This window comes from Erinaceus europaeus, chromosome 13, assembly GCF_950295315.1.
Source record: "Erinaceus europaeus chromosome 13, mEriEur2.1, whole genome shotgun sequence".
Taxonomy (NCBI): domain Eukaryota; kingdom Metazoa; phylum Chordata; class Mammalia; order Eulipotyphla; family Erinaceidae; genus Erinaceus; species Erinaceus europaeus.
The window spans coordinates 82941992-82969477 of NC_080174.1; the positions used below are offsets into that span (position 1 = coordinate 82941992).

Sequence of the window (27486 nt, forward strand, 5' to 3'; positions counted from 1 at the left end):
AACACTCTTTCCACTCAGTGATGATAACGAGTGTTACTACTAGGTTCTTTAGGCAAAAGAATCGAAGACAGAGAATAGACAGAGCCAGGGAAGGGAAGTTAGAAAAGGGGCAGATGTAAAGAAAATAGAAGAAGACATACATTAGGTAAGTCACAACTACTTCAAAAGTATCTGATTCCTCCCAGACTACAGGATATAGATTTTTTTTAAAAAAGCTGCTGAACTGTGGTTATTTTTGTTGTTGTTATTGATGCCACTGTTGGATAGGACAGAGAGAAATGGAGAGAGGAGAGGAAGATGGGGGGGGGAGTGAAAGACAGACACCTGCAGACCTGCTTCACCGCCTGTGAAGCGACTCCCTTGAAGGTGGGAAGCTGGGGGCTGGAACTGGGATCCTTAAGTGGGTCCTTGTGCTTTGCACCACCTACCCTACCACCCGACCCCCTAGGAAAGACAATTTTAAAAGCTGATAAAAAGCTGATGTTTCTATGCGTGCTCATTACTGTCCCAGAACAGTAAGATAGTAACTAAAATATTTTCATATGAAAGGTATTTATGCACTGTAGTCAAGACATTTTTTTAATATTTATTTTCAATTTATTTTCCCTTTTATTGCCCTTGTTTTATTGTTGTAGTTATTGTTGTTATTGATGTTGTTGTTGGATAGGACAGAGAGAAATGGAGAGAGGAGGGGAAGACAAGGAGGGAGAAAGACAGACACCTGCAGACCTGCTTCACTGCCTGTGAAGCGACTCCCCTGCAGGTGGGGAACCAGGGTCTCAAACTGGGATCCTTCCGCGGTGTGGGGCTATGTGTAAGCTTGATAGAGCTTAGGGAGAACTAGCCCCATCCTTGGATGGAAGTCTGAGAAGATACCCTCTTGTTAGTCTCTCTCAACTGAGGTGAGCAAAGGGGAGAAACCGTCTCTCAGACTAAGTTCTTCCCTTCCTGACTCTCAAGCCCACAGAGACCTGCCTCTCTCCATTAACTGCAGGACACATGGCTGCCTGCCTTACGGTTCATTCAAAGTTCACACAGTCATCCAGAGTTCACACAACCACCCCACTTCTGATCACTAGAGAAAGCACACTCCATCACACACCTCTCTGACAACAGTCAGTGAAGCACCAAACTATTTCCTTATAGCTTTGATACCTACCATGCTCTGTTTATCTTTACCCTATCTCACCCTGCTGACTTAACCCCTATATTTCTCTCAAATACCTTTGGATAATTAAGTTGCTTGCATCACGGAGAATAACTGTCTTGACCTTTATGTATCTCATCAATTCCTGTCATGCCAACCCCCTACCATAGGGGCAAGCTGACCTTTAAGAAACCGGTAATTCCTGACATGTTTGAAATATGTTCTTTGTTTGGTTTTCTATTTAAACTCATGTCCACCTGCCAATAAACGAGATCTGAGCATGCTTCAGTCTCCCCAGTGTCTTTGCTTTGTTTTGTCCCTTGAGCGAGCGAAAGAGAACCAGTTGGTTGCCTTCCTGCTGGAGATCACCCCGACAGAAAGCCGGCACTGTAGTCCTTGCGTTTTGCGCCACGTGCGCTTAACCAGTTGTGCCCGACTCCCAAGACATTTAGACATTTTTTTAAGGAAATATTTTAGTTTGCTTGCCACTGTGGTTTCATAGATCCTTCTGCTTTTCAAAACATAAAGTGAATTCCTCCTCAGATCTATTATTTTCTTAATTTAAGTATGATTTGCATACAATTGGATTCACAGATTTTAAGTGGTCAGCACTGACTTCTCCTAACTGTATATACAGTAACACAGTCACCGCCGGAAACACACAACACTCCCATCATTGCAGAAGATTCCCTTGTCCTACTACTCATTTTCAACTCCTGCTTTCCAACTCACAGGCAACCACTTTCTAATTTTCATAACCACAGGAAGCTTTGCCTATCCTTGTGCATCACATAAATGAAGTGTGTAGGGGCAGGAGCAGCTCCACCACTGGGGGCGCACACTTTGCCACATGCATGGACCTGGGTTCAAGTCCTCAGCCACTTTTCAGCGTACTGCTGGCTAGAGGAAATATCCACAAAGGTTACAACATCCTCTAGACCGCCACTGCAATCAAGCCTGCTTAGAGGTACAGGAATGTGGATGTGCACTGCTTTGCTATAGACACAACCCAGGTCCCAGGTCCCAGGTCCCTGGTTCCCGGTTCCCGGTTCCCGGTTCCCGTCCAGCCTTCACTGCACTGGAGGAGGTTTCTATGATGTGGCTTCCTCCCTTTCCTCTCCAAGAGTCATTCTGGAACAAGGAAGCCCCAGTGTTGATGCTGACAACGATCAGAGTGAGAGAATTAGAGAAATATATGTATATACATGTATATTATTTTTCATTGCCACCAAGGTTATTGCTGGGGATTGGTGCCTGCACAACAAATCCACTGTTCCCAGTGACCATTTTTCCTTTTTTTTTTTTATTAGAAAGTATAGGTAGAGACTGAGAGATAAAAAGGGAGATAGAGGAAGAGAGACACCTGCACCTGCATACCTGTTTCATTGCTCATGAAGCTTCCCGCCCCTGAAGATGAGGACAAGGGTCTTGAACCTGGGCCCTTACACATTGCTACATGTATACTTAACTGGGCGTGTCACCAACTGGTCCCAGGAATATATGTTGAATGTTTGATTTTTCTTTTTCTGGGTAGCTTCAGGAATAAGTCATAAAGATCCTAAACCCCACCCCCCAGCACTGCTCAGCTCTGGCTTATGGTGGTACAGGGGACTGAATGGGGGCCTTCAGACACTCAGGCATGAAAGTCTTTCTGCATATCAATTATGCTGCCCTAAGTCGTTATGGAAGTGAATGCAACATAGATGCAGGTTAGGAGAAAAGCCCACTAGGAGAAACACCTACACTTACCCATGTGAAAGCTATTAAACTGTGAATATAGAGTTACAGAAAAATGATGATGCAAGAATATAAAACTTGGAAATACAAAAAAATGGAAATGTTGAAGAAAGACTCAGAACTGGAACCAGGAGCCTGCTTTTAGCAGGTGGTAGCTATGTCTTAACAAGTAAGTCAGCTGATTAAAGGTAAATAATTGGGCCATATGAACATATGAAGGTACTAAAAAAAAAAATACGGGACATTAATTAGCTCTGGCACTGGTTACTTACTTTGACACATCTTAGTCTGAAGAAAAAAATCCATGGAAAAAGTTTGTTACGGCCACGGCCGTACTTCATAGAAAAAATGAATTGCTACATAGCTACTCTTTCTCATGGAAACAACGTTCCCCTCTCCCAAAGAACAGTTTGGGAGCAGGAAAGAACAATCTTTTATTTCAAGCTGGACTACTCATGTACCAAAATACCATTCTGACCATAGAAACAGATGCAGAATTACAGTCACAGCTGCATTCTGCACAGAACAAGTTGGATAATGGTACTCTAAATTGCTAACTGCACTGCTAATGATTTTTTTAGTGGCATTGCTGTATTTTGCCACCTTTATTTTAGTTTTTTAAATAACATCAAAGAACTTTTTTAAATGGGAAACTGTTAAATACCAGTGAGTCTTCCAAAGAGAAATTCCATAGAAAACCCATCTACTGAAATAGCGTTCTCACATGAAGTGTTTAGGACTCCACTTATTGAATAGTTATTTGTCTTCATTTACTTTCTTGCCAATTGACTTGTCTGTGGGATTAGTGAGGTCATAAGTGTCTCAGTATTTGTTATTTATATTTAGACCCATAGTTGGAATGAAAAGATAATAAACTAACATAAATCATGATATGCTGGCCCAGGGAATGTGTTATGACTACATTTACAAAAAGTAATAACAATAGTACAATTTTATTTTTACTGGGACAGCCAGGGTGAAATTTATTACAGTGTTAGTATTTTATTGCTTAAGCATGCCAGCAGAACTGAATGAGGTAATTATATTTTGGATATGGAAATGGTGTTAATATTTTTATTTTGATCTAGTTGATAACAGAATACAGATAAAAGCACTGTTTGTTTCTTGTGCACTTAAATGGTAAGATATATTTTTCTATAAATAATGAATTAACTTCTAAATTACTTCATTAAGATGTTTACAGAATAGCCTAGTAAAAACATAAAGTTGGGGGAGGACAGGCGGTAGTGCAGTGGGTTAAGCGCACATGGCACAAAATGCAAGGACCGTCGTTAAGGATCCGGGTTTGAACACTTGGCTCCCCGCCTGCAGGGGAGTCGCTTCACAGGCGGTGAAGCAGGTCTGCAGGTGTCTGTCTTTCTCTCCCCCTCTCTGTCTTCCCTTCCTCTCTCCATTTCTCTCTGTCCTATCCAACAACAATGACATCATCAACAACAATAATAACTACAACAATAAAACAAGAGCAACAAAAGGGAGTAAATATAAAAATATTTTTTAAAAAATTAAAAAAACAAGCTGATGCACTTTAAAACTTGTAAATATACTTACATTTCCGTCTAATTCATCATCCAGTCTTAGTGACCTTTTAGCACTGCAAAGGAAATAATTAAAGAAGTCTTAGATATATGTTTTAAGTAGCTAAGTACTTAAGAGTAATATATATATAAACACAGATTCTAAGTCAGCTTTGCCAACTCCAGGAGAATGCCATAAGAGGAAAGCAATACTTATAATAAAACTGGGCTTTTAAAATAGCATAATAGGACAAAGCACAAGGATCCCGGTTTAAGCCCCCGGCTCCTCACATGCAGAGGGGGCTCACTTCACAAGCGGTGAAGCAGGTTTGCAGGTGTCTATCTCCCTCCCTCCCTCTCTCTCTCAATTTCTCTCTGTCCCATCAAAAAAAAAAAAAAAGGCTGCCAGGACCAGTGGATTAGTAATGCTGGCACAGAGCCCCAGCAATAACCCAGGAGAGCAAAAAAAAAAAAAAAAAAATTCAAGATAGATTATTAATAATTGTTTACATGGATTTCTGTAAGTGCTTCTACACGTGCAGTATCAATTCCATTATTAAAGCATTATTATGCAAAAATCTCACTGCACTTGTGTGTTTTCAAATACTACTGAGGAAGGAGAGATGACTTACCCAGTAGGATGCTTGCACTGCCATAAGAAGAAGCCCTGGTGCCACATGGGAGGCTCTCTGGCAACAGAGGAAGCTTCAGTGCAGTGGATATCTCTCCCTCTCTCTTTACCTCTCCCTATCTCTGTCTGAAGGAAGGGATGGCCTAAACAGTGAGATTGTGCCTGACTACACCAGAACAAAACTAAAATAGTATCCATAACAATTACTACACATAGGAGCAAAATAATTTACACGCTTTGTTAGCTGGGGATGTTGAGACTATACTATTTGCAGAATGAATGTACTAAGTGTAATATAAAAGCATGACAAGGTGAAAGAAAGAGTCGCACATCATTCTAGATTTAAACATGATTCACTGCTACCAGACCACGACTTAACCAAGGAACAGATGTTCTATGTCTTTACAAGTCCCAAATCTATAAGAAACTATGTTCCTGAACTGACTCAGGAACATGCCAGTCTCTTTCTATGCAGAATCTGTTCAGCTACACTAGATGCCCAGCTGTTGGTGACACCGCTTAGAAAGGAAAGCCGAATATTTATAATACTTGATTTCCTACAGCTGTCTGCTAAAGAGCAGGCATCAACCTTTTGTTGAATACAGGCTAAATGTTAAAAGGAGAAAAAGGTCAATGTAAATTAAACCAGTTTCCCTGTGACAAATGCAGTGTTGAAAGTACTCTCCTGATCCCTGAGAAACAGAAATCAGGCTACTTGAATTATTGGGAAAATCTGAGCTTATGCAATAATGACAAAGGATTATATTATTATTTTTTTAATATTTTTATTTTCCCTTTTGTTGCCCTTGCTGTTTAACATTGTTGTGGTTATTATTATTGTTATTGATGTCATTGTTGTTGGATAGGACAGAACTGGAGAGAGGAGGGGAAGACAGAGAGGGGGAGAGAAAGACAGACACCTGCAGACCTACTTCACCGCCCAGGCAACTCCCCTGCAGGTGGGGAGCCAGGGGGCTCGAACTGGGATCCTTAAGTCAGTCCTTACGCTTCGCGCCACGTGCGCTTAACCCACTGCGCCACCACCCGACCCCCCAAAGGATTATATTCTAAAGTATTATAGGAAGCAAAAATATTTAGAGTCTAGAAAAATGACTACTCAGAATAACTAAAGAGATCAAGAAAAAAATAGAAGTGCTAGACAATGTACACAAATTACAGGACATGATTAATTCATATGAAATGTCAAAGTTGAATTTATCTTAAAAGAATGGCTGACTTTTGCTACTGTATTTGTCAGACTACAATAGAGATTTTCTCTTGAGATTGGTTAAACTGGCTTAAAGAGCTACTCATATCTCTCTAAAATCAGTTCAGTGTGAAAAGAATGGAGGGGGCAGGAAGTAATTTAGCTTTGGAGCATATAGTCCAAAAGGCGCGCACTTACGTACACGTTACGCATTTTTATTGAAGCAACACTTGTTTGTAACAGCGCATAATTATCAAATACACATTAGAATTCCACATCTTCATACATGACAAAATCTGTTTAGGTCAACTAGGTGCCCAGCTGTTGGTGACAATGCTTAGAAGTCTAGTTTCCTTATGTTACCACACAATCTGCCCCCTTCACAAGCTATCTTTCCCCCCTCCACTTCTCTCCTTATGGTAACCATGAATATATTCTAGTTTATGGGCTCATGAGTTTGCTTGTTTTTTAAAATGATTTAAAAAACTATCCCATGTAAGAGTGAAATCATATGCTATTTAACCTTTCTCCACCTGACTTCTTTCCCTTAATACAAATTATCCTTATGGGGGTCAGGCGGTGGTGCCACCCAGTTAAGTGCACAAGGACTCAGGTTCAGCAGAGGAAAAGCGTCCAGAGTGGTGAAGCAGGGCTGCAGGTGTCTCTGTCTCTCTCCCTCTCCAACTCCCCCTCCTAATTTCTTTTTGTCTCTGTCCAATACAAATAATAAATACAAACTGTCCATATGCCCTGCTTGTTTTTTTTAATGGTTGAGTTAGTCTAGTGTGTGTGTAAAATCAGTACATATATGTCTAAGTATATACATATCTATATGTGTATATATGCTTATGTTGTCTCTTGTCACTGGATACTTAGGTTGTCTCGACCATTGTAAATGATGCAGCAAATAGATCTTTTTAAATTGTCTTCACAGTATTCAAATAAATACCCCAAACTGGAATAGCTGGGTCATATGACATTTCAAGTCTTAATTTTTTTTTGATAGGACAGATAGAAATTGAAAGAATGGGGAGCCCGGTGGTAGCTCAGTGGGTTAAGTGCATATGGTAAAAAGCGAGGGACCAGTGTAAGGATCCTGCTTCGAGCCCCCAGCTCCCCATCTGCAGGGGGGTCGCTTCACAGGCAGTGAAGCAGGTCTGCAGGGGTCTTATCTTTCTCTCCCCGTCTTCTCCTCCTCTCTCCATTTCTCTCCTATCCAACAACGACAACATCAATAACAACAACAATAAAACAACAAGGGCAACAAAAAGGAAAATAAAAAAATTTAAAGAAAAAGAAACTGAGAGAATGGGACATAGAGAAGGAGAGACAGAGAGACACCTGCAACACTGCTTCATTATTTGTGAAGCTTCCCAGATGGGGGTCTGAACCCAGGTCCTTGTGCATTGTTGACTTGTTTGTTTTTGCCTTCAGGGTTATTGGTGCTCCTGGTGGCCTTTTTTTTTTTTAAAAATTGGATAGGAAAGAAAGAAATTGAGAAGCGAGGGGGGAGATAGAGAAGGAGAAAGACAGACACCTGCAGATCTGCTTCGCTGACTGTGAAGCATCCCCCCTGCAGGTGGGGAGCCAAGGGCTGGACCCCCGTATCCTGGTGTGCTTCTTTAAACTTCATACTTTGTGAACTCAAGCGGCTGTGCCATGGCCCAGCATCCTCCTTGTACATTGTAATGTATGCACTCAACCAGGTGCGCCACCACCAGGCCCCTAAACTCTTAAATTTTGGAGGAATCTGAATACAGTATTTGACAGAGGCTGTACCTACTTGTATTTCCAACACTAACACCTGAGGGTTCCTTTTTCAAAAAAGTTTAACTTTAGAACATTTGTTTATCCAGATGTGCTATACGTTTGTATTTTATGAAAGTACAGGAGAAATCAAGGTACAATATACGTATTTAAAAAAAAAACAACTTAAAAGATAGTATTTAGAACTAGGCAGTGGTACACCTGGTTCAGGGCAAAACCCTAGGTTCAAGCCCCGGGTCCTTGCCTGCAGGTGGAAAGTTTCACAAGCAGGCAAACAGCAGGTGTTTCTCTCTCTTTACTTCTCAATCTTTGTCTCTAATATTTAATAAATAAAAAATATTTTAAAGAACCGCTTAAAAAAGATAGTATGTACTATCGGTGAAACCACAGGTAGATAGAATTTTTTTTAGGGAACCGGGTGGTGGGGCACCTGGTTGAGTGCACACACTACATACAATGCACAAGAACCCAGGTTCCAGCCCCCAGTCCCCACCTGCAGGGGAAAGTTTTGCCAGTGGTGAAGCAGGGGTCTCTCTCCCTATCTCCCTTTTCCTCTCAATTTCTGACTGTCTCTATCCAATAAATAAATAATAATTAAAAAAATTTTTTTAATCCTTTGTTTTTAAATGCTGTTAAAAGGCAATAATACCTTCGAGAAAGAACATCACCACCCTGATATTAATGGACCAAAAGATTCTTATTGATTTAGCAATGTAATAATGTTCTTAAAGTACCTAAAGTCTGAATGTTCCCAAACTGGAGTGTGATGATGATTATATAAATTTACTAAAACTCATTAAACTGTATACTTGCAGTAGGCAAACTGTATGACAAACGAATTCGATATCAATAAATGTTCCCTATTTTTAGAAACAAACATAAATAAAGGAGGCCAGGTGGTGGTGCACTGGGTTGCGCGCACAGACCACGGTTCAAGGCCCTGGTCCCCACCTGCAGGGGGAAAGCTTGGTAAGCGAAACAGTGCTGCAGATCTCTCTCTCCCTTCTCAATTTCTGTTTCTAGCCAATAATAAATAGATAAATATATTTTTTCAAAAAGTCTTAGTAGGGGGCCAGGTGGTAGCGCACCTGGCTGAGCCCAAATTCTACAATTCATAAGGCCCCGAGTTCAAGCCCCCTGTCCCCACTTGCAGGGCGGGGAGAAGCCTCACAAGTCATCTCTTCCTCCCTAGCTCCCCCTTCCTCATAATTTCTAGTATCCTTTATCCAATAAATAAAGATAATTAAATTTTTTTTTTAATGGGTTCTATGGGGCAGCAGAAGCAGGGAAGGTCTCCAGCGCTAAGCAGCTTCCCCAAGAGGGGCCCATGCCGCACTGCGCAGGCTCCGCCTCCTCCTCGGAGACCCCGTTGGGGAGATCTCGCGAGCTTCCGCGAACTCACGTCAGCGGACCCGATAGACCCCGCCGCCAAAGGCTCCATCAAAGATGGCGGGTCTTAGCGCCCCGTATCCCACTCTCGTGGTATTTTTACTTGTGTTTTGGCTAAACACATCGCCGACACAAGCCACAGCAGATTTTAACGAACGCGATGTCTGAAGTGATGTCACTGGAGTGAGCAGCGACCCCCGGGTGGGCAGGGAGGGTGTGTCCAGCGCGGGAGCTGCCCGTTTCCCTTCGTGTCCGCCGGGGGCCCGGCCAGCGGCAGCTCCGGGGGGAGGGAGGCGATACCTACGGCATTTTGACACCCTAGAGACGCGCCGCCGCCGCCGCCGCCGCCGTCGCAGGCACAAACTCCATCACCTCTTCCCCTGCCCGAGGAGAGGAGCCGCTCAGTTCTGAACGCTGTGTGACAGCCAACGCGGCCCCCCCCGGAAACACCCTTTGCACCTAACGGAAGTGGGGAAGGAGAGAGTAGGGTGTGATCACCATCCAGGACGGTAGCCAGGGGCCGGCCAGTGTGACGCAGGGTCCTCTCTCGGGTCTCTCTGGTCCTCACAGCAACAGAAAACAGCTCTGTCCGGCTCTGGATGAACAGTCTTTTTTTTTTTTCTTTTCTTCTCTCCCTCTGTAGATTTCTAGCCGGAAGGTTGGGCGAAGGTGCTCCCAGCCTTACTTCCGGCGACGGGGCAGCGCGGTTGCCATGGGAACGGGGCTGGGCCCGGGTCGGCCTGGAGACATTGAGGGCGATCGCGGACTCAGCGCAGAGCGTTGGCTGCGCCGGCGGCTGGCTGGGGAGCTGGAATTAGGTAGCAAAACAGCTCTCCCAATGGATCCCCTTCTTCATCCTCTTGAGTAGCTCCTAAACCCCCACTATTGGGCTTGCTCTTCTGCCGCCTGCTTCTCTTGACTGCTTTGCTGATACTTGGTCCTTGCTTGTCCTCGAAATGTCCCTGTAAACGCCCGGAGGGAGGAAGACACACACACAGATGTTTGGGGAGACCAGCTGTGCATGGATCTAGCGGGGTGTGTGTGTGTGTGTGTCTGTGTGAGTGTGTGTGTGTGTGTGTGACCTGTTTCCACTGTGCATGGATCTAGCGGGGTGTGTGTGTCTGTGTGTGTGTGTCTGTCTGTGTGTGTGAGTGTGTGTCTGTGTGTGTGTGTGTGTGTGTCTGTGTGTCTGTGTCTGTGTGTGTGGCCTGTTTCCACTGTGCATGGATCTAGAGGTGTGTGTGTGTCTGTGTCTGTGTGTGTCTGTGTGTGTGTGTCTGTGTCTGTGTGTGTGTGTCTGTGTATGTGTCTGTGTGTGTGTGTCTGTGTGTGTGTCTGTGTGTGTGTGTGTGTCTGTGTGTGTGTGTGTCTGTGTGTGTGTCTGTGTGTGTGATCTGTTTCCACTCGGCCTTTGTGCAGCCCGCAGGCACCGCTTAACAGTTGATTTTCCTTTGCTGTCGTGCAGCTGGTTATTGATGGAGCCGTTTGCTGCGATGTTGTCTCCAGGCCCCTTTGCCTTGGTCTCGGGCTCAAGTTTGAAATGAAAGCGGTTTCCAAGCCCGGGGTGGGGGTGGGGGGCGGTGCAAATATATATATATGTATATGTATATATGTATAATATCTCCCGTTGAGGCTGATCCCAGGAAGGGAAAGAATCAAATTCGGGAATATTTCAGCCTTAGGATTTCATCGTGAGAGAGTCACTTTCTTTGGAAACAGTGGTTGGGGATACTGTTTCCTGAGAAGGGGGGGGGAATATATATATATATACATATACATATATATGTTATTTGCCTACTACAAAATGAACATTCATTCTCCTTCCTTGAACCAGATTTCATTCTCCTTAGTGCAGAGATGCGTTCACGCGTGTGTGTTTAAAACTCAGTGCTTAATTATACTTGATACCAATTTGCAGCAACCAGACTGTGACACCACATCCCTGTGGGGTCCTTCTAAATCTGGTGTAATATGAAATGTCAGGCTGGCGGCATGTATATTATAAATAGGGTACTTCATCCATGATAAGCGATTATTATCTTTCTTTCCCAAGTGTAAAAGGCCTATATAATTCAAGAAGGTGCCAGTGATTTAGGCCTCCTGAGTCAGAATCCAATGAGTCCTGAAGGGGACCCTACTATTGTGTCGTCTTACTGTTGAACTTGAAATATTCAATTTATTCTGTTGCCATGTATTTTTTTTAGAAGGCAAAACTGAGTAAAATAATGTTGGAAGCTGTTGGCGCAGCAGTACAATTTAGTGCCTCATACCAACACAGCACCTCCCAGAAGCCTCCATTCCCATTAGGAACTGTTACAGAAATACGCTGCCTTTGGCTGCTTCCTCTTGGCTCCTTAACATCTCTGTCCCTCAATTTCCTCATCTGTAAAACGGACCAGATAGACCTGACAACTGTAGTAGGGATAAATGAAGTTGTTGGATAATTCTTTCAGTTATAAACAGAAGCGCTGCAGAAGAATGTTCAAAATAATAGAACTCGGTAAAATCTCATGATATTATAATGAGTTAGATTTTGAAGAAGTCATTCATTGAACCTAGGGCTACATTACTAAGATATTAGTAAAATAACAGGTCCTATTGTGGAGGATGGATGCCAACTACAACTCACCTCACATCTAAACTCATTATTGTGGGGCTTCATGCCACAGTTTATTTATCTCTTACTACATGCCAGGTACTGTTCTGTATGCCTCAGCTGTATTAACTTAATCCTCATGACAACACTATGAAGAGTCCCAACTGACTGTCCTCTTGTTTTAAAAGAATAGATTTGAATTTTTTTTTCTTTTTTTCCTTTTTGTCTCCAGGGCTATCTCTGTGACTCCGTGCCAGCACTACGAATCCACTGCTCCCGGAGGCCATTTTTTCCATTTTATTGGATCGGACAGAGAGAAATTGAGGAGGGGAAGATAGAGAGAGAGACAGAAAGATAGATACCTGCAGACCTACCTCACCTCTTGCAAAACAACTCCCACACCTGCAGGTGGGGAGTGGTGAGCTCAAACCAGGATCCTTGAGCTTCATACTATGTGCACTTACCCCTCTGCACCACCACCCAGCTCCCGATGTGATTCTCTTTTGCCTTATGATTCCTCTTTTGTTTGTGTTACATCATTGTTTTGACTTTGTACTTTTGATTGTGTGTGTGTGTGTGTGTATGTGTGTGTGTGTGTGTGAACTGCCAAAGGCTTATTCTGGTTTAATATTTGATAATACAGCCAGCTATATGCATATTGTAATGATTATCTTTACATTTAAACCCTTTAAAGTTTTGAAATATCCCCCCCCCATTTTAATGTTAAGATGACACTGGCATTTCAGGTGATTAACACTTTTTTTTTCTGATAGAATGGCCATCAGTCCAGGAAGTGATGCGACTTTCTCCAGTCAGAGGTCAGATATTTCTGAAGGTGCACGAACAAAGAAATGTCTGCCTACTGAAGAGGAGATATTTTATATGAATTGTAGAGCTGCCTACTTAACTGTTTTCAAGAGCAGTTTAGAAAACATTATTTCTAAAGATCAACTTTACTTGGGTAAAGTTTTTATTACTCTTAAGTATTTTGCCTTGTTCACTAAAAGTTTATATAGATTGTCAATCCTGGTACCAAAATTGCATTGTTGAATCAACCCAGTTAGTTAGCGAAGCTTCAGAGATGAAGCTCTTGTGACATTTACATCATCATATACTCTAGGAGTTCCCAAACAAAACTTTCAGTGTTTAGACAGATGAGATTAGTATTTTTGCAGTTTCAGTTACTTGTTTAAAAAATTTTAAATCATTATTTTGGTAATTTAAGATGAATAATTATAGAGTTAAGACACTTTTGGCAACTGAATCACTAGTCTGAATTGAACTTAAAATAAAAAATGAAAATACATTGGATGAATAAAAATTATTAGGAAGGGGCTGGGTAGTGGCACACCTGGTTGAGCTCACATGTCACAATGTATGAGGATCAGAGTTCAAGCCCCCTGTCTCCACCTGCAAGGGGAAAGCTTTACCAGTAGTGAAGCAGTGCTGTAGGTATCTCTCAGTTTCTTTCCCTCTCTTATCTCCCCTTACTGTCTCAATTTCTGGCTGTCTCTATCCAATAGAAATAATAATAAAATAAATAAATAAATAAAACTTATTAGGAAATAAGTATAATTTATAAAGAGAAGATGGGGCAAAGTGGTGGTGGTTTGTTTAGAGAGGTTGATGTTGAAGGTAATTTTGTTTCACTCTATTATATACCTTACATTTTTCTTTTTTTATTATTTCTTTATCGGGGATTAATGTTTTAGAGTTGACAGCCAATATAATAGTTTGTACATGCATAACATGTTCCAGTTTTCCACAGAATAATACAAACCCCCCTAGGTCCTCTGCCATCCTGTTCCAGGACCTGAAAAACCTTAAATTTTTTAGTTGCAAAATTATCTAAACCAATAAATTCAGTCTTAGTCAGATATATCAAATGACTTGGTCTCACTATCCAAGAGATCTAGATCACTAATTCTAGGCAAAATGTTTACTTTTGGGGGGAGGTCAAGAGATAACTCACTTACTCTGTGAGAGGGCCCAGGTTTGAGCTCTAGTACTAATAGATGCACTAGGAAAAGCTCTGTAAATAATGGAACAGTTTCTCTCTGTTTCTCCACTCAGCTAAAATGAAAAAAAAAAAAAATAGTTGACCTCCAGCAATGGAATTACCTGTGGAGGCCCAGTGATGTTAAAAATATTTACTTGTGTTTTATCCAAAGTTGCTACTACACATTCTCACCAAGATTTTTCAGGTGAATGGATGATAGCAATTACCATGTCAATTTTGGGATCTGAAAATCACTCCCAGACTATCTTCTTGTTTCTTTTTCTGGGCCAAAGTCAAAGTTATCTGTATATCCATGCATTGGCATAAATAAGATAAAAACATATCTCTTAATCTATGTTCTTGTATTGTTACTAATCATAAGTTTCCATCACAGGTAGCAGCTTTACATGTCAGATGTAGAATTCTTATTTAGTCTATAAAACTTTGAAGTCTAGGACCAGGAAGATAGCTTGACACAGTAGGGATCTCTGATGTTGATTTGTAATTCCATGTCAGAGTGCTTAAGAAATTTATCACCTCAGTAGTGGTGAGTCTTAAAATGCAAAGAGTTGTGGATTTTCAAGTTAACAAGTTACTTTGCTCAACAACTTTATTTCTGTTTATTTGATAGAGACAGCCAAATATTGAGAGGGGAGAGGAGATAAAGAAGAAGAGAGACACCTGTAGATCTGCTTAACCACTCAGAAAGCTTTCCCCCTTTAGGTGGGGACAGGGGTTATAATCCTGGTCCTCGTGCACTGTAATACGTGCATCCAGCCCCTACAGTAATAGTTTTCAAGTTATTGTCTTCAACTTCACTGAACCTCTGTGCTTGGTTAAAGTCATGCTTTTCTGAAGTACAATGTATGCAAATATGCAGACCTTCTTTTACCTTTTACCAGTCTAAGAGCTTGAGTTTTTCTACAGGCATATTTTATGCTTGCTTATTCATTGGTGGGTTTACTTCCGAGTGTTTTGGTAGAAATGAAAAACAGAGCCAGTGAAATAGCTCATTTGGATACCATGCAGCTTTACCATGTGTACAGGCCATTTGAGCCCGGCCCTCACTGCCCTGAAGGAAGCTTTGGTGCCGTGGTCTTTTACTCTCTCTCTCTCTCTTTCTCTCTCTCACCTCTCTGTCTCTATCATTAAAAAAGAAAGAAATGATCAATAGTTTGGCCATTGCATTTCAATACGATTCTTAATTTCTATAAGAACAATAGCTACAATAGATGGGTTTATATATATGCTTGACATGTAGAATAATCTTGAAACTGTAATAGTAATAAACATTTTAGGGGTCATACCTTGTTGATAGTAATAGTCTCTAGTTATTTTCTCATTTTGTTAAGGTATTCATTGTGCTATGAAAATTAATGATTTAAGTTATTCATTTATCCTCAAAACAATTAAACAGATGGTTGGTTTTAGTCATTTTTTAAAAATTTATTTATTTATTTATTTCCTCCAGGGTTATTGTTGGGCTCTGTGCCTGCACCATGAATCCACCACTCCTGGAGGCCATTTTTCCCCCTTTTTTGTTGCCCTTGTTGTTGTAGCCTCGTTGTGGTTATTATTATTGCCATTGTTGATGTTGTTTGTTGTTGGATAGGACAGAGAGAAATGGAGAGAGGAGGGGAAGACAGAGAGGGGGAGAGAAAGACAGACACCTGCAGACCTGCTTCACCGCCGGTGAAGCGACTCCCCTGCAGGTGGGGAGCTGGGTGCTGAACCGGGATCCTTACGCTTTGCGCCACATGCGCTTAACCCACTGCGCCACCTCCTGACCCCCGGTTTTAGTCATTTTAAAATTATCTTTATTTATTGGATAGTAACAGCCAGAAATTGAAAGAGGAGTCAGAGAGTTAGAGAAGGAGAAAGAAAAGAGAGAGAGAGAGAGAGAGAGAGAAAGAAAGAAAGAGAAAGACGCTGTCAGCACGGCTTCACCACTCACAAAGCTTTCTTCCTGCAGGTGGTGACGGGCTTGAGCCCAGGTCCTCGCACACTGCGTGCTCCATCAGCTGTGCCACCACCCAGCCCCGACCTTTTTTTTTTTTAAATCTTTTTTAAAAAAATATTTTTATATTTATTTTTATTTATTTATTCCCTTTTGTTGCCCTTGATGTTTTATTGTTGTAGTTATTATTGTTGTCATTGCTGTTGGATAGGACAGAGAGAAATGGAGAGGGGAGGGGGAAGACAGAGAGGGGGAGAGAAAGACAGACACCTGCAGACCTGCTTCACCGCTTGTAAAGCGACACCCCCTGCAGGTGGGGAGCCAGGGCTTGAACCAGGATCCTTATGCGGGTCCTTGTGCTTAGCGCCACCTGCGCTTAACCCGCTGCGCTACAGCCCGACTCCCCCACCTTTGTTTTTTTACGGGAGCAATTTATAAATAAATTTGATGTTATCAGCTAATTAAACTATGCCAGATCAGAGCCAAATTGTCAAAATAGGGAAACCATTAAATAATTTTTAGCTGGCGGGAGGCAGGCAGTAGCGCAGCGGGTTAAGCGCAGGTGGTGCAAAGCGCAAGAACCAGAGTAAGGATCTCAGTTCCAGCCCCCGGCTCCCCACCTGCGGGGGAGTCGCTTCACCGGCGGTGAAGCAGGTCTGCAGGTGTCTGTCTTTCTCTCCCCCTCTGTATTCCCCTCCTCTCTCCATTTCTCTCTGTCCTGTCCAACAACGATGACATCAAGGACAACAATAATATCTACAACAACAAAACAAGGGCAATAAAAGAGAAAATAAAATATTTTTTAAAAAATAATATAATTTTTAGCTAGCAACAAAGGAAATGTGTATGTTTGTTTTGGAAACAGGCCTGCATTTTTATGGCTGGATTGCCAACACCAAAGTGTGATTGCCAACGCATATTAGTGTGGATGTACATTGTTTGGCATTATAAATAGCATGCCTTCAACAGAAAACTGGATGTTAGCTACTAATTCCAAATGTACTGTAACAAATAAATACTACTTGTCTTATCACACAGCTCTTCAGCATGCAGGAAGAAATCCATCCCGAAAGACCATTAATAAATATTGGACTCCTCAAACTGCCAAACTGAATTTTGATGATTTTTGTATAATCTTAAAGAAGGAAAAGCCTACTTCAAAAGCAGAACTGCTGAAATCATTTAAGCAATTAGATGTAAATGATGATGGTTCTATTTTACACAGTGATCTTTATAAATTTCTAACAAAGGTAAGATCTATGAAACGGGTGTCTGGCGGTAGCGCAGTGGGTTGAGCACATGTGGTGAGAAGCTCAAGGACCAGCTTCAGCATCCTGGTTTGAGTTCCTGGCTCCCCACCTGCAGGGGAGTCGCCTCACAGGCAGTGAACCAGGTCTGTAGTTGTCTGTCTTTCTCTGCCCTCTGTCTTGTCCTCTTCTCTCCATTTCTCTCTGTCCTATCCAACAACGACGACATCGATAATAACTACAACAATAATAAAAAGGGCAACAAAAGAGAAAATTTTTTAAAATCTGTGAAACTTTTTTTTTTTTTTTTTGTAATGTCAGTTTTATAATAGGAATATTTTGCAATGCAACTTAGAGTCTCGCTTTGACAACCAAAAAATCTACAAGAAGGGGGCTGGGTGGTAGCACACTGGGTCAAGCGCACATAGTAGGAAGCACAAGGACTCACCTACAGGGGAGTCGCTTCACAGACAGTGAAGCAGGTCTGCAGGTGTCTATCTTTCTCTCTCCCTCTCTTATCAACTCCTTCCCTCTCAATTTCTCTCTGTCCTATCCAAGAAATTGAAAGAAAAAAAAATGGCCACAGGAGCAATGAATTCACAATGCAGATACCGAATCAGCGAAAACCCTGGAGGCAAAAAAAGAAAAAAAAAACTACATTAAAACTGCTAATTTATCAGAAGGTTAAGTGAAAAAATATATACATCTATATAATAACTAATGCTCCTTCTTGAGAAAAGATGCCTTGTAAATAAAAGATAAAGTATTACGTTGACCCCATGAATCAGTCCCCTTGCACTCCTGTGCAATTCTGTCCTGCCCAGAACTATTTGTGAGTTAACGGTAGGTTCATGCTTCATATATGCCAAACAAAAGAGAAGCTGATGGGGTTAGAACTGTATTCCATTTCTTAGTACAATGTGAGAAAGCATCATTACACTAAATTCAGTAATTATCTTTATTTATTGGAAAGACACAGCCAGAAATGGAGAGGGAAGGGGGGAGATAGAGAGGGAGAGAAACAAAGGGACACCTGCAGACGTGCTTCACCGCTCTTCAAGCAGACACCCCCCCCACCCCCCGCAGGTGGGGACGGGGCTTGAACCTGGGTCCTTGCACATTATAATGTGCACTCAACCAGGTGTGCCACTATCTGGCTCCTTACTAGTTCTCATATACAATTATTGAAGTTTAATAAACTGAAATTCTGCCTACCCAAAATTCACTAAGTTGTAAACATTTATTTTATATCATAATGTCATTTTTTTATCATGACACCCATTCTGAGATTTATAATGAAAACTATATTTTCAGGCTTACTTGTAGAATATATTAAAATGGCCTGACACCATGCCATGAGTAGCAAAGTGTCGCCTTACAGTACATTCTGTTCTTTTCAGAGAGGTGAAAAAATGACTCGAGAAGAAGTAAACGCCATGATTAACTTGGCTGGCGTGAATGCTGATGGGAGATTTGACTACATCAAGGTGCGTCATCCCGTATTGACATAAATCTGCTTACTGTGTAGGAGAATATTTTTAAAGGGTTCCATCTTGTTAGTATTGACAATAACATACTTATGAATGGTATACTAATCATGTGAGAAGTTTAATCTCTCCAGTCCCACAATTGTAATCTAATGCCTGTGTGAAGAATAGTACAACCAAGTTAAAACACATGAAGATGCCTACAAACATGGAGACTCTCCTTAGAAAGAATTCTTTTCTTGGGTGGGAGAACCATAAAAAATTAATTTAGAATAAACGTAGGTCTACACATTGTGTAAAAAAAAAAAAAAAAAAAAACAAATAAATCATGTGTAGCATTTTATTTTTACTCAGCGTATGACCTTCTCATTGAGTCATGACTGCATTTCACTGGGTCACTTGAGGGTGGTCAATCTGATTCAAGGAAATAAAATGAGTAACCTAGTTCAATAGGAAATATATTCCATCTGTCAGTCTATCCCTTGCCTACTAATGTGCATTTACCTTCTCCCAAATGTGTGATTGAATGTTTTACCCACTGGACTGTTTTTTTTTTTTCCTGTAGTTTTGTAAATTATATATGACAACCAGTGAGCAATGTCTCAAAACTACTTTAGAAAAACTGGAGGTTGATGGTAAACTGAGACGTCAACAGTTTGGAAGCCACACCAGAGGGTCCTCTGAAAAGGACCGGTCATTACCACTTCCAAAACCATCGCCTAGAATCATAAGAAAAACTGACCAGGAAACATTCTCAGATAAAGGTATTCACTCTGATACTAAGAATCTCTTGATTAGGAACGCAAGGTCTTACGATGTGGAACTATGCTCCCGGAATCTTGTAAACTAATATTAATAATCACTATTAAAAAATAAATAAAAGTTAAGGGGAAAAAACAAGGTACTATAGTGGTTAAAAAGGAATGGAGCATTATATGCAGATATACCTAATATTCACTTCAGTTGATTTATTAATGATAAAACAAACAAGACTCCAACTGTAGTTAAGTAGTAGTTAGGCTCTCTTTGCTGTAAAAAATCTATTGAAGTTAAATTTTATTCTGGAACTTGACTTGGCTATGCTCATCATATTGTATTAAAATTAAATTTTCGGGCTAAAAGATGACATTGCAATAAGGAATCTTACTAGTCCATAAATTAAGGATCATTAAAACCAGATTAATACAAAACTTCTGACTTTATTTAAATAGGAAGAACAAAATTAATATACAGACCTTTTATATTCACTGTGCTAAGAAACAGATTTCCTATTGAAAATTTTATAAGGCCAAATAGCTGTCTGTGTATTGATTGTTACAGGTGACACCAGGAATCATTCACTGGGGACAACTAGAAAGTTCAAAACGTCTGTTTCCTTCACCATTATCATGGGTGCTAACAGTAATCGAAATTCCAAGTTAACTGAGCCCAACTCAATAAAGGTATAGTATTTTAAATTAGAGATGGTTCCTTTCTGAAAACATTTAAGCTTATCAATAGCTGTTCACTTTCTATGGAGAATCCAGAACATTTGTGAAGTAATTCTTAGCATTTTTCTGTGAACTACCTGTAAGCTAGTTTTAACATTTACAAAGTAAAAATGATGAACAAGAATATTGCCGTGTGGTCTTCAGTTTAAAAATGATGGCTCTTCAGTAGATTATCCAACTTTGTACTTTGCCAAATAATTTTCTGTTTTGTTTAACATCCAATAGAAGTTTCTTATAAATAAATCATTCATTCAATATCAATTCCTACGAGAGAAAGATAACCAAGTCACTTTGCTAAGTCAATATTTGTAGAGTGTTAATATTGATCTTCCTTTGTTTTCCCTTTCTAGAATCAACCTTTACTAGTTTTCTTTCAACAGAAAATAATAGCTACAGAAATATAAAACATTAACTGGAAACTGCTAGGATACATTAAAAATGTGTACCTAGAGACCTCTGTAAAAGGGGGAAAAATGGTTATGACCACATACTACAACTGCAGTTAGAAAACTGAACTGATTGTTCTCAAGAGCTACATTTTTGTTTCAAATAACAACTCTGTATTTGTTATTGAACTCTGAAGTCCCTTATATCTTTAAATTGCTAGACAGTGACATTTGTTCTATATTAAACTTTCAAAACATTATCTCCAAGGAATTTTGTTCAGACTGTTTAGGAATCTAGACACCCTGAGCAATTTGGCGTGCATGTCCAACTTGCTCACACACAATTATTTAGTGCTCCGACAATATTAGTTTGTACGAATGAAACCTTTATGTATTCTGCAAGTGTATTTAATGCTAATATTACTTAATCATGGCTTACCTAATTCAAAATATAAGTAAACATCATCTTAGCCTACATATACGTACATATATATATATTAGTAAATACTAATACGGATTATACTAAAACTATAATGAGACTTTTCTATGTGGCAAGCTTTATTAGTTGGGTCCACACCAAAATAAGTGCTTTCAGTTCAACTCATACAATATACATCCCAACTATTTTACTTAGTGTAAACTATGGCCTTGAATTAAAAAATGAAAAAATTATTTTATTATTAGCAAAATGTAAAGGTCCTATTGCCCAATATTTTACTTATTTATTCATTTGTTTGACATTGAATGACCACTCTGCTAAGCACTGTTCTAGGTGCTGATTAAGAACTTTGGATTCAGGTGTCGGGCGATAGCGCAGTGGGTTAAGCACACGTGGTGCAAAGTGCAAGGACCGGAGTAAGGATCCCGGTTCAAGCCCCCGGCTCCCCACCTGCAGGGGAGTCGCTTCACAAGCGGTGAAATAGGTCTGCAGGTGTCTGTCTTTCTCTCCCCTTCTCAATCTTCTCCTCCTCTCTCCATTTCTCTCTGTCCTATCTAACAACAACAACATCAATAACAACAATAACTATAACAATAAAAAATAAGGGCAACAAAAGGGAAAATAAATAAATATAAAAAATTTTAAAAAGAAGAACTTTGGGTAGAAAGACCTGTGATTGAACCCTACTAGCTTTTTCACTTAGTAACTCTGATCTTTGGTAAGTTGGCAGCCCCTCTGAGTCTCAGTTTTCCTAACTATAAATGAAATTGATTAGTGTGTTTTTGAAAGATACAATTTATCTAACAGATGTAAAACATTTCATCTAGTGCCATGAACAGTACTCACTTTAACATATAGCAGTGCTGATAATATTATTGTAATATTACTATTTGTCTTTATATGAGAATGGCAGCATGCAGTTTGTTTAGCGGGTATTGATTTGAGTCCTGGGGTGATATCTCAGTGGTGGAGCATAGGACTTGCATGCCTGAGCTCCCAGGTTTGATCCATGATGCTGCATATGCAGGAAGTGAGTGGCCCTGTGCTCCCTTGCTCTTTCTTTCTCTAGGGCTAAGCAAGATAGTTCACCTGGATACAGCTCCTCTTTTGTTACATGCACAGCCGTGACTTGAGTGCAGCCCCCACCACACTGGAGGTGCTGTGGTATCTTTGTCTCTTTATGTCTTGTTCTATCTGAAAATGCCAGACCAGCCTTGTAAAGCCCTGGCGACAACCAAAAATTACTTTAGTTTTTTTTTTTTAATTTTATTTATTTATTTATTTATCCCCTTTTGCTGTCCTTGTTATAAATAATTTACTGTTGTTGTAGTTATTGTTGTTATTGCTGTCATTGTTGTTGGATAGGACCGAGAGAAATGGAGAGAGGAGGGGAAGACAGACAAGGGGAGAGAAAGACAGACACCTGCAGATCTGCTTCACTGCTTGTGAAATTGTGAAGCGGCCCCTCCCCCCACAGTTGGGGAGCTGGGGGCTTGAGCTGGGATCCTTAAGCCCTTTGCACCACGTGCACTTAACCTGCTGCGATACCACCGGACTCCCCCACAATTACTTTAATTAATTAAACTAATTAGTCTTGTAAAATGTCACTGTGTTGTATGCTGTGTAGCATGACCACATACTGGATAGGTCTGGTTAAAAAAAAGAAAAAAGTAAGGCAGAGGCAGATAGCATAACGGTATGCAAAGAGTCTCACATGCCTAAGGCTCCAACGTCCCAGGTTCATTCCCCTGCACCACCATAAGCCAGAGCTGAGCAGTGCTCTGGTTAAAAAAAAAAAAAAAAAAAGAAGTAAAATTAGGGATATCTGAGCAGCTGATAGAAGACTTATCTAGATACAAAGCAATGACAACTTGAAATGGGTAGGTAGGGCCAAATCTAACAGACTACCCAAACGGAGCTGTGTGTCACAGTGATTATATAACAAAGTCTTAAGTTTTGCTCCTGAGAAATCTAGAGTAAGGAGTGATGCTAATGGTAACTGGGACTGGGTAAAAGATACTCCAGTAATTTAACAAGGAAAAGATGATGTCCTGTCAACTTTTTAATTCCATAGCTCTCATGTAGTCTTTGGGAAACACTTGGTAACTCTCTGTTATTTTCCTAACTTTTTATATCATATTTCTCATCTTAACACTGCCCACTATAGTTGTCTGGTATTGTCTTGTTCTGTCCCCCCAGAACAAGAACTTGCTTAGCTGTGATGTATTATGGTGATGCAGGGGATTCAGCCTGGGGCCTTGGAGCCTTAGGCATGAAAGATTTTGCAAAACTGCTATGCTACCTTTTCAGCCTCCCGCTAGAGTTTACTATATGATATTTCTCAGATGAACTGAAATACTTCCTAAAAATAAGACTATGATCCTTTTGTTTGTCAATAGGATTTAGTTCTTTCTTTGCATTTCACTTTGAAGAGATTTTTAAATTTTTTTGAAGATTTTTTTTATAAACTTCGTAATATTTGTGTATTAAATTTCACAACAATTCTGAGAAGTATGTGGTTATGAATATAGTTATATAATTTGTTTTATTCAGATTAGTAGGGCAATTTACTAAAAGAATTCTTGAATTTATTTTGTTCAAATAATTTTAATCTGGCTTAAGAATGTTTGGGTAGCTCAATTTCATATGGAGTCAAGGGGTTGAACAAAGAAGAGCAAGTTTTCAGAAATTAGAAATTTTTGCAAGGGGGGTAAACATAAACCATGTTTGAAATGATAAATCCATGAAATTGGCAAAGTACCTGAATTACAGGAGAAAACAAAATCCTTAAAGAGAGCATACATGTTGTTATTATTATTGTTATTATTATTATCTTATAGAGAGCATACGTGTTGTTATTATTGTTATTATTATTATCTTATAGAGAGCATACATATTGTTGTTGTTATTATTATTTTGAGGCAGGCAGAGACCCCAGCACTGAAGTTTCCTTCAGTGCCTTGGGGCCAGACTCAAACCTGGGTCATGCACATGGCAAAGCAGCGCACTATTCAAGTGAGCTATTTTTGCCAACCCACATGCAGTACTTCTTATATGCCACAGATGGTTATTGAGTTGCAATTTTAAAAATATTGATTGATTGATTGATTTACTTACTTACTATCTAACTAAGAGAGAGACCGACCACAACGCTGCTCAGCTCTGGCTTATGGTGGTGCTGGGGATTGAACCTGGGACCTCAGAGCTTTAGGCAAGGCAGTCTTCTGCATAACCATTATGCTATGTGCCCAGCTCACTGCATTACTGATTTTTTTTCTTTTAAAGATTTATTATTTATCAATACTAGGAAATGTAACAGAGAAAAAAAGTAAATAAGAAAACACCAGAGCATTATTCTGACGTGTGTGATTCCGGGGTTGAACTGGAGATACCATGGGCTTAGAATTTACGTCATCGGGGGTCAGGTGGTAGCACAGGTGGCACAAAGCGCAAGGACTGACATTAAGGATCCCGATTCGAGCCCCCGGCTCCCCACCTGCAAGGGAGTCGCTTCACAAGTGGTAAAGCAGGTCTGCAGGTGTCTATCTTTCTCTCCCCTTCTCTGTCTTCCCCTCCTCTCTCCATTTCTCTCTGTCCTATCCAACAACAACGATAGCAATAACAACAACAATAATAACTATAACAATAAAACAACAAGGGCAACAAAAGGGGATAAATATTTTTTTTTAAAAAAAGAATTTACATGTCATCATCACTGTTTTTTGTTTGCTGTTTTTATTTTTATTTTAACCAGATCATTGCTGAGCTTGGAGTTATGGTGTTACTAGGGATTGAACCTGGGATATCAAAACCTCAGACATGGAAATCTTTTTGCATAACCATTATGCTATCTCCCCAGCCCAAACTGATAATTTTTGTACTCATGTTTGTCACATTTTTAAACGCTGGCCAGCTTGTCACTTAGGTGACAGTCCATTTAAAAAAAGTTCTCCTTTGCTGGTCATTTATTTAACCTTTTGTTTTTAAGTCTGTACAGTTTGTAATTTTTACAAACAGAAATCCAGTAATTGTCTTTTCACCTAGTTATAATGAAAAACAAATGTCTTACTAGTAAGTTTGTGACATCAACTACCTGGAGGAAAAACGATGCTGCAGATGATGATGTCTAAGTTCTGACTCAGTCCATGGTAGAACCGCTTTATAAGAATTCTGCCTTGCCTAGAACCTTAATAAGTTATATGCTAAAACAAATCATGTCCTTTACAGATTTCTAAGAGAAATATAACTTATTGTTTTGATAGCTCAAACTTCCATTTTTCCATATATATTTACAAATGTTGTACTTCACAACATTTCCATATACATTCTGATGGACCGTAAGTAAAATTTGTACATCACAAATAAGAGATTGTTGTCTGTACTTCTGTGAATTCTTATGAACTGGCAGGACATAGCGCCACCTTATGTAGTATATAAGAATTACAAGCTAGTGGTTTTTAAAAAAATATATTTATTCTCTTTTGTTGCCCTTGTTTTGTTGTTGTAGTTATTGATGTCATCGTTGTTGGATAGGACAGAGAGAAATGGAGAGAGGAGGGGAATACAGAGGGGGAGAGAAAGACAGACACCTGCAGCCCTGCTTCACCGCTTTTGAAGCGACTCCCCTGCAGGTGGGGAGCTGGGGGCTTGAACTGGGATACCTGCTGTGCTACCGCCCGGCTCCCAAAAGCTAGTGTTTTATTTCTGCTTTAGACTGTCAAAATTATATTATTCCTGGAATTTTTTTTTTCTTTTTGTCTCCAGGGTTACTGCTGGGGGTGAGTGCCTGCACTACGAATCCACTGCTCCTGGAAGCCATTTTTCCCCCTTTTGTTGCCCTTGTTTTTTTTATTGTTATTGTGGTTATTATTGTTGTTATTGATATCGTTGTTGTTGGATAGGACAGAGAGAAATGGAGAGAGGAGGGGAAGACAGGGAGGAGGAGAGAAAGATAGACACCTGCAGACCTGCTTCACCACTCGTGAAGTGACCCCCTGCAGGTGGGGAGCCGGGGGCTCGAACCGGGATCCCAGTCTTTGAGCTTCGCGCCACATGCACTTAACCCGCTGCGCTGCCGCCCGGCACCCCATTCCTGGGATTTCTTACTCAGTCACTTTAAAACCGTTTCACTCAGCCTGCTTTCATTTTCCTCATAGTACTCAATATGTCAACTTAATCTGTAATCCTTTCCAAATTCACTTACTTGAAAAAGCCAGCAAATTTATCAGTATTTTTTTCTCTTAATTCTCAACGTATTAGTCTACAAACTATAGGAGATAAGTCTGTATGATATAAAGTCTATCTGTTTTGGAGAAATTTTTCGGTTAAATAAGCATTGTGCCTGTAACAATTCTGACAGATCTTAAAACTCGAATGCTGGGAGTCGGGCGGTAGCACAGCGCGTTAAGCGCAGGTGAAGCGAAGCGCGAGGACCTGCGTAAAGGTTCGAGCCCCCGGCTCCCCGCCTGCAGGGAAGTCGCTTCACAGGCGGTGAAGCAGGTCTGCAGGTGTCTGTCTTTCTCTCCCCCTCTCGGTCTTCCCCTCCTCTCTGCACTTCTCTCTGTCCTATATAACAATGACAACAACACTAACTACACAACAATAAAAAAACAACAAGGGCAACAAAAGGGAAAATTTAAAAAAACTTGAATGCTGCCTTCTTAATAATGAATGCACCTTCTCTACTACTGTCGCTTAGTGTTCACAAGATCTGATCATTTCACTGACGTTTGGTTGATATAAATAATGTGGCATGTACCTTTTTTTTTTCTTTCAACACTGTTCTACAACTTTCTACCTTATTCATTATGCTTTGTGTATATTATTCAGAGTGGCTGTCTTTCCAACAGAAATTCAAATTCTCTTCTGTCCTTTTTCTAGATAAGAACGTTACGAAAGATCTTTAATGAAAATGTTTAACTTGTTCTCCAGTAAAAGTACATCCTGCCACCCCATGGCATTATTATCATCAATAAAAGTGTGGGGTCAGGCAGCAGCACCTGGTTGAGTGCACACACTACAGTGCATAAGGACTCAGGTTCAAGCCTCTGCTCCCCATCTGCAAGGGGGAAGGAAGGTTCATGACTGGTGAAATAGTGCTGCAGATGCCTCTCTCTCTCTCTGTCTCTTCCTTTCTATCTCCCCCTTCCCACTCAATTTCTTTGTCTCCATTCAAAATGAAGGAAGGATGCAGGGGTAGATAGATAGCATAATGGTTATGCAAACAGACTCTCATGCCTGAGGCTCCATAGACTCAGGTTCAATTCCTCACACCACCATAAGCCAAAGCTGAGCAGTACTCTGGTTTAAAAAAAAAAAAAAAAGTTAAGTAAAAAACAAAAGGAAGGAAAGAATGAAGAAAGGAAAGAAGGAATTATTTTTTTTAATATTTATTTCTTCCCTTTTGTTGTCCTTGTTGTTTTATTGTTGTAGTTATTATTGTTGTTATTGCTGTCGTTGTTGTTGGATAGGA

General features: G+C 40.4%; 2 protein-coding genes across 7 annotated transcripts in view; one reads left to right on the top strand and one right to left on the bottom strand.

Annotated features, from left to right (window-relative positions):
• ITGB3BP (integrin subunit beta 3 binding protein) overlaps positions 1 to 9876 on the bottom strand; it is a 38240-nt gene extending 28364 nt beyond the window's left edge. Inside the window, exons 1-2 of one of the 3 annotated variants that reach the window (XM_016187894.2) lie at positions 9718 to 9876; positions 4454 to 4496 (exon numbers count right to left, since the gene is read on the bottom strand). In XM_016187894.2, coding sequence (XP_016043380.1) covers positions 4454 to 4496; positions 9718 to 9722 — 48 coding nt within the window. In that variant the 5' untranslated portion in view covers positions 9723 to 9876. Of the gene's footprint in view, positions 1 to 4453; positions 4497 to 5051; positions 5149 to 9717 lie in introns of those variants that run through there. The other 2 variants (XM_060206337.1, XM_060206336.1) reach the window with 2 other exon arrangements.
• Positions 9453 to 27486, top strand: part of EFCAB7 (EF-hand calcium binding domain 7) — a 50795-nt gene continuing 32761 nt past the window's right edge. The window contains exons 1-7 of one of the 4 annotated variants that reach the window (XM_060206329.1): positions 9460 to 9596; positions 10057 to 10231; positions 12783 to 12970; positions 17004 to 17215; positions 18613 to 18699; positions 19265 to 19463; positions 20020 to 20141. In XM_060206329.1, the coding sequence (XP_060062312.1) occupies positions 12784 to 12970; positions 17004 to 17215; positions 18613 to 18699; positions 19265 to 19463; positions 20020 to 20141 (807 nt within the window). In that variant the 5' untranslated portion in view covers positions 9460 to 9596; positions 10057 to 10231; position 12783. Of the gene's footprint in view, positions 9615 to 10056; positions 10232 to 12782; positions 12971 to 17003; positions 17216 to 18612; positions 18700 to 19264; positions 19464 to 20019; positions 20142 to 27486 lie in introns of all 4 variants that reach the window. The other 3 variants (XM_060206328.1, XM_007522532.3, XM_060206330.1) reach the window with 3 other exon arrangements.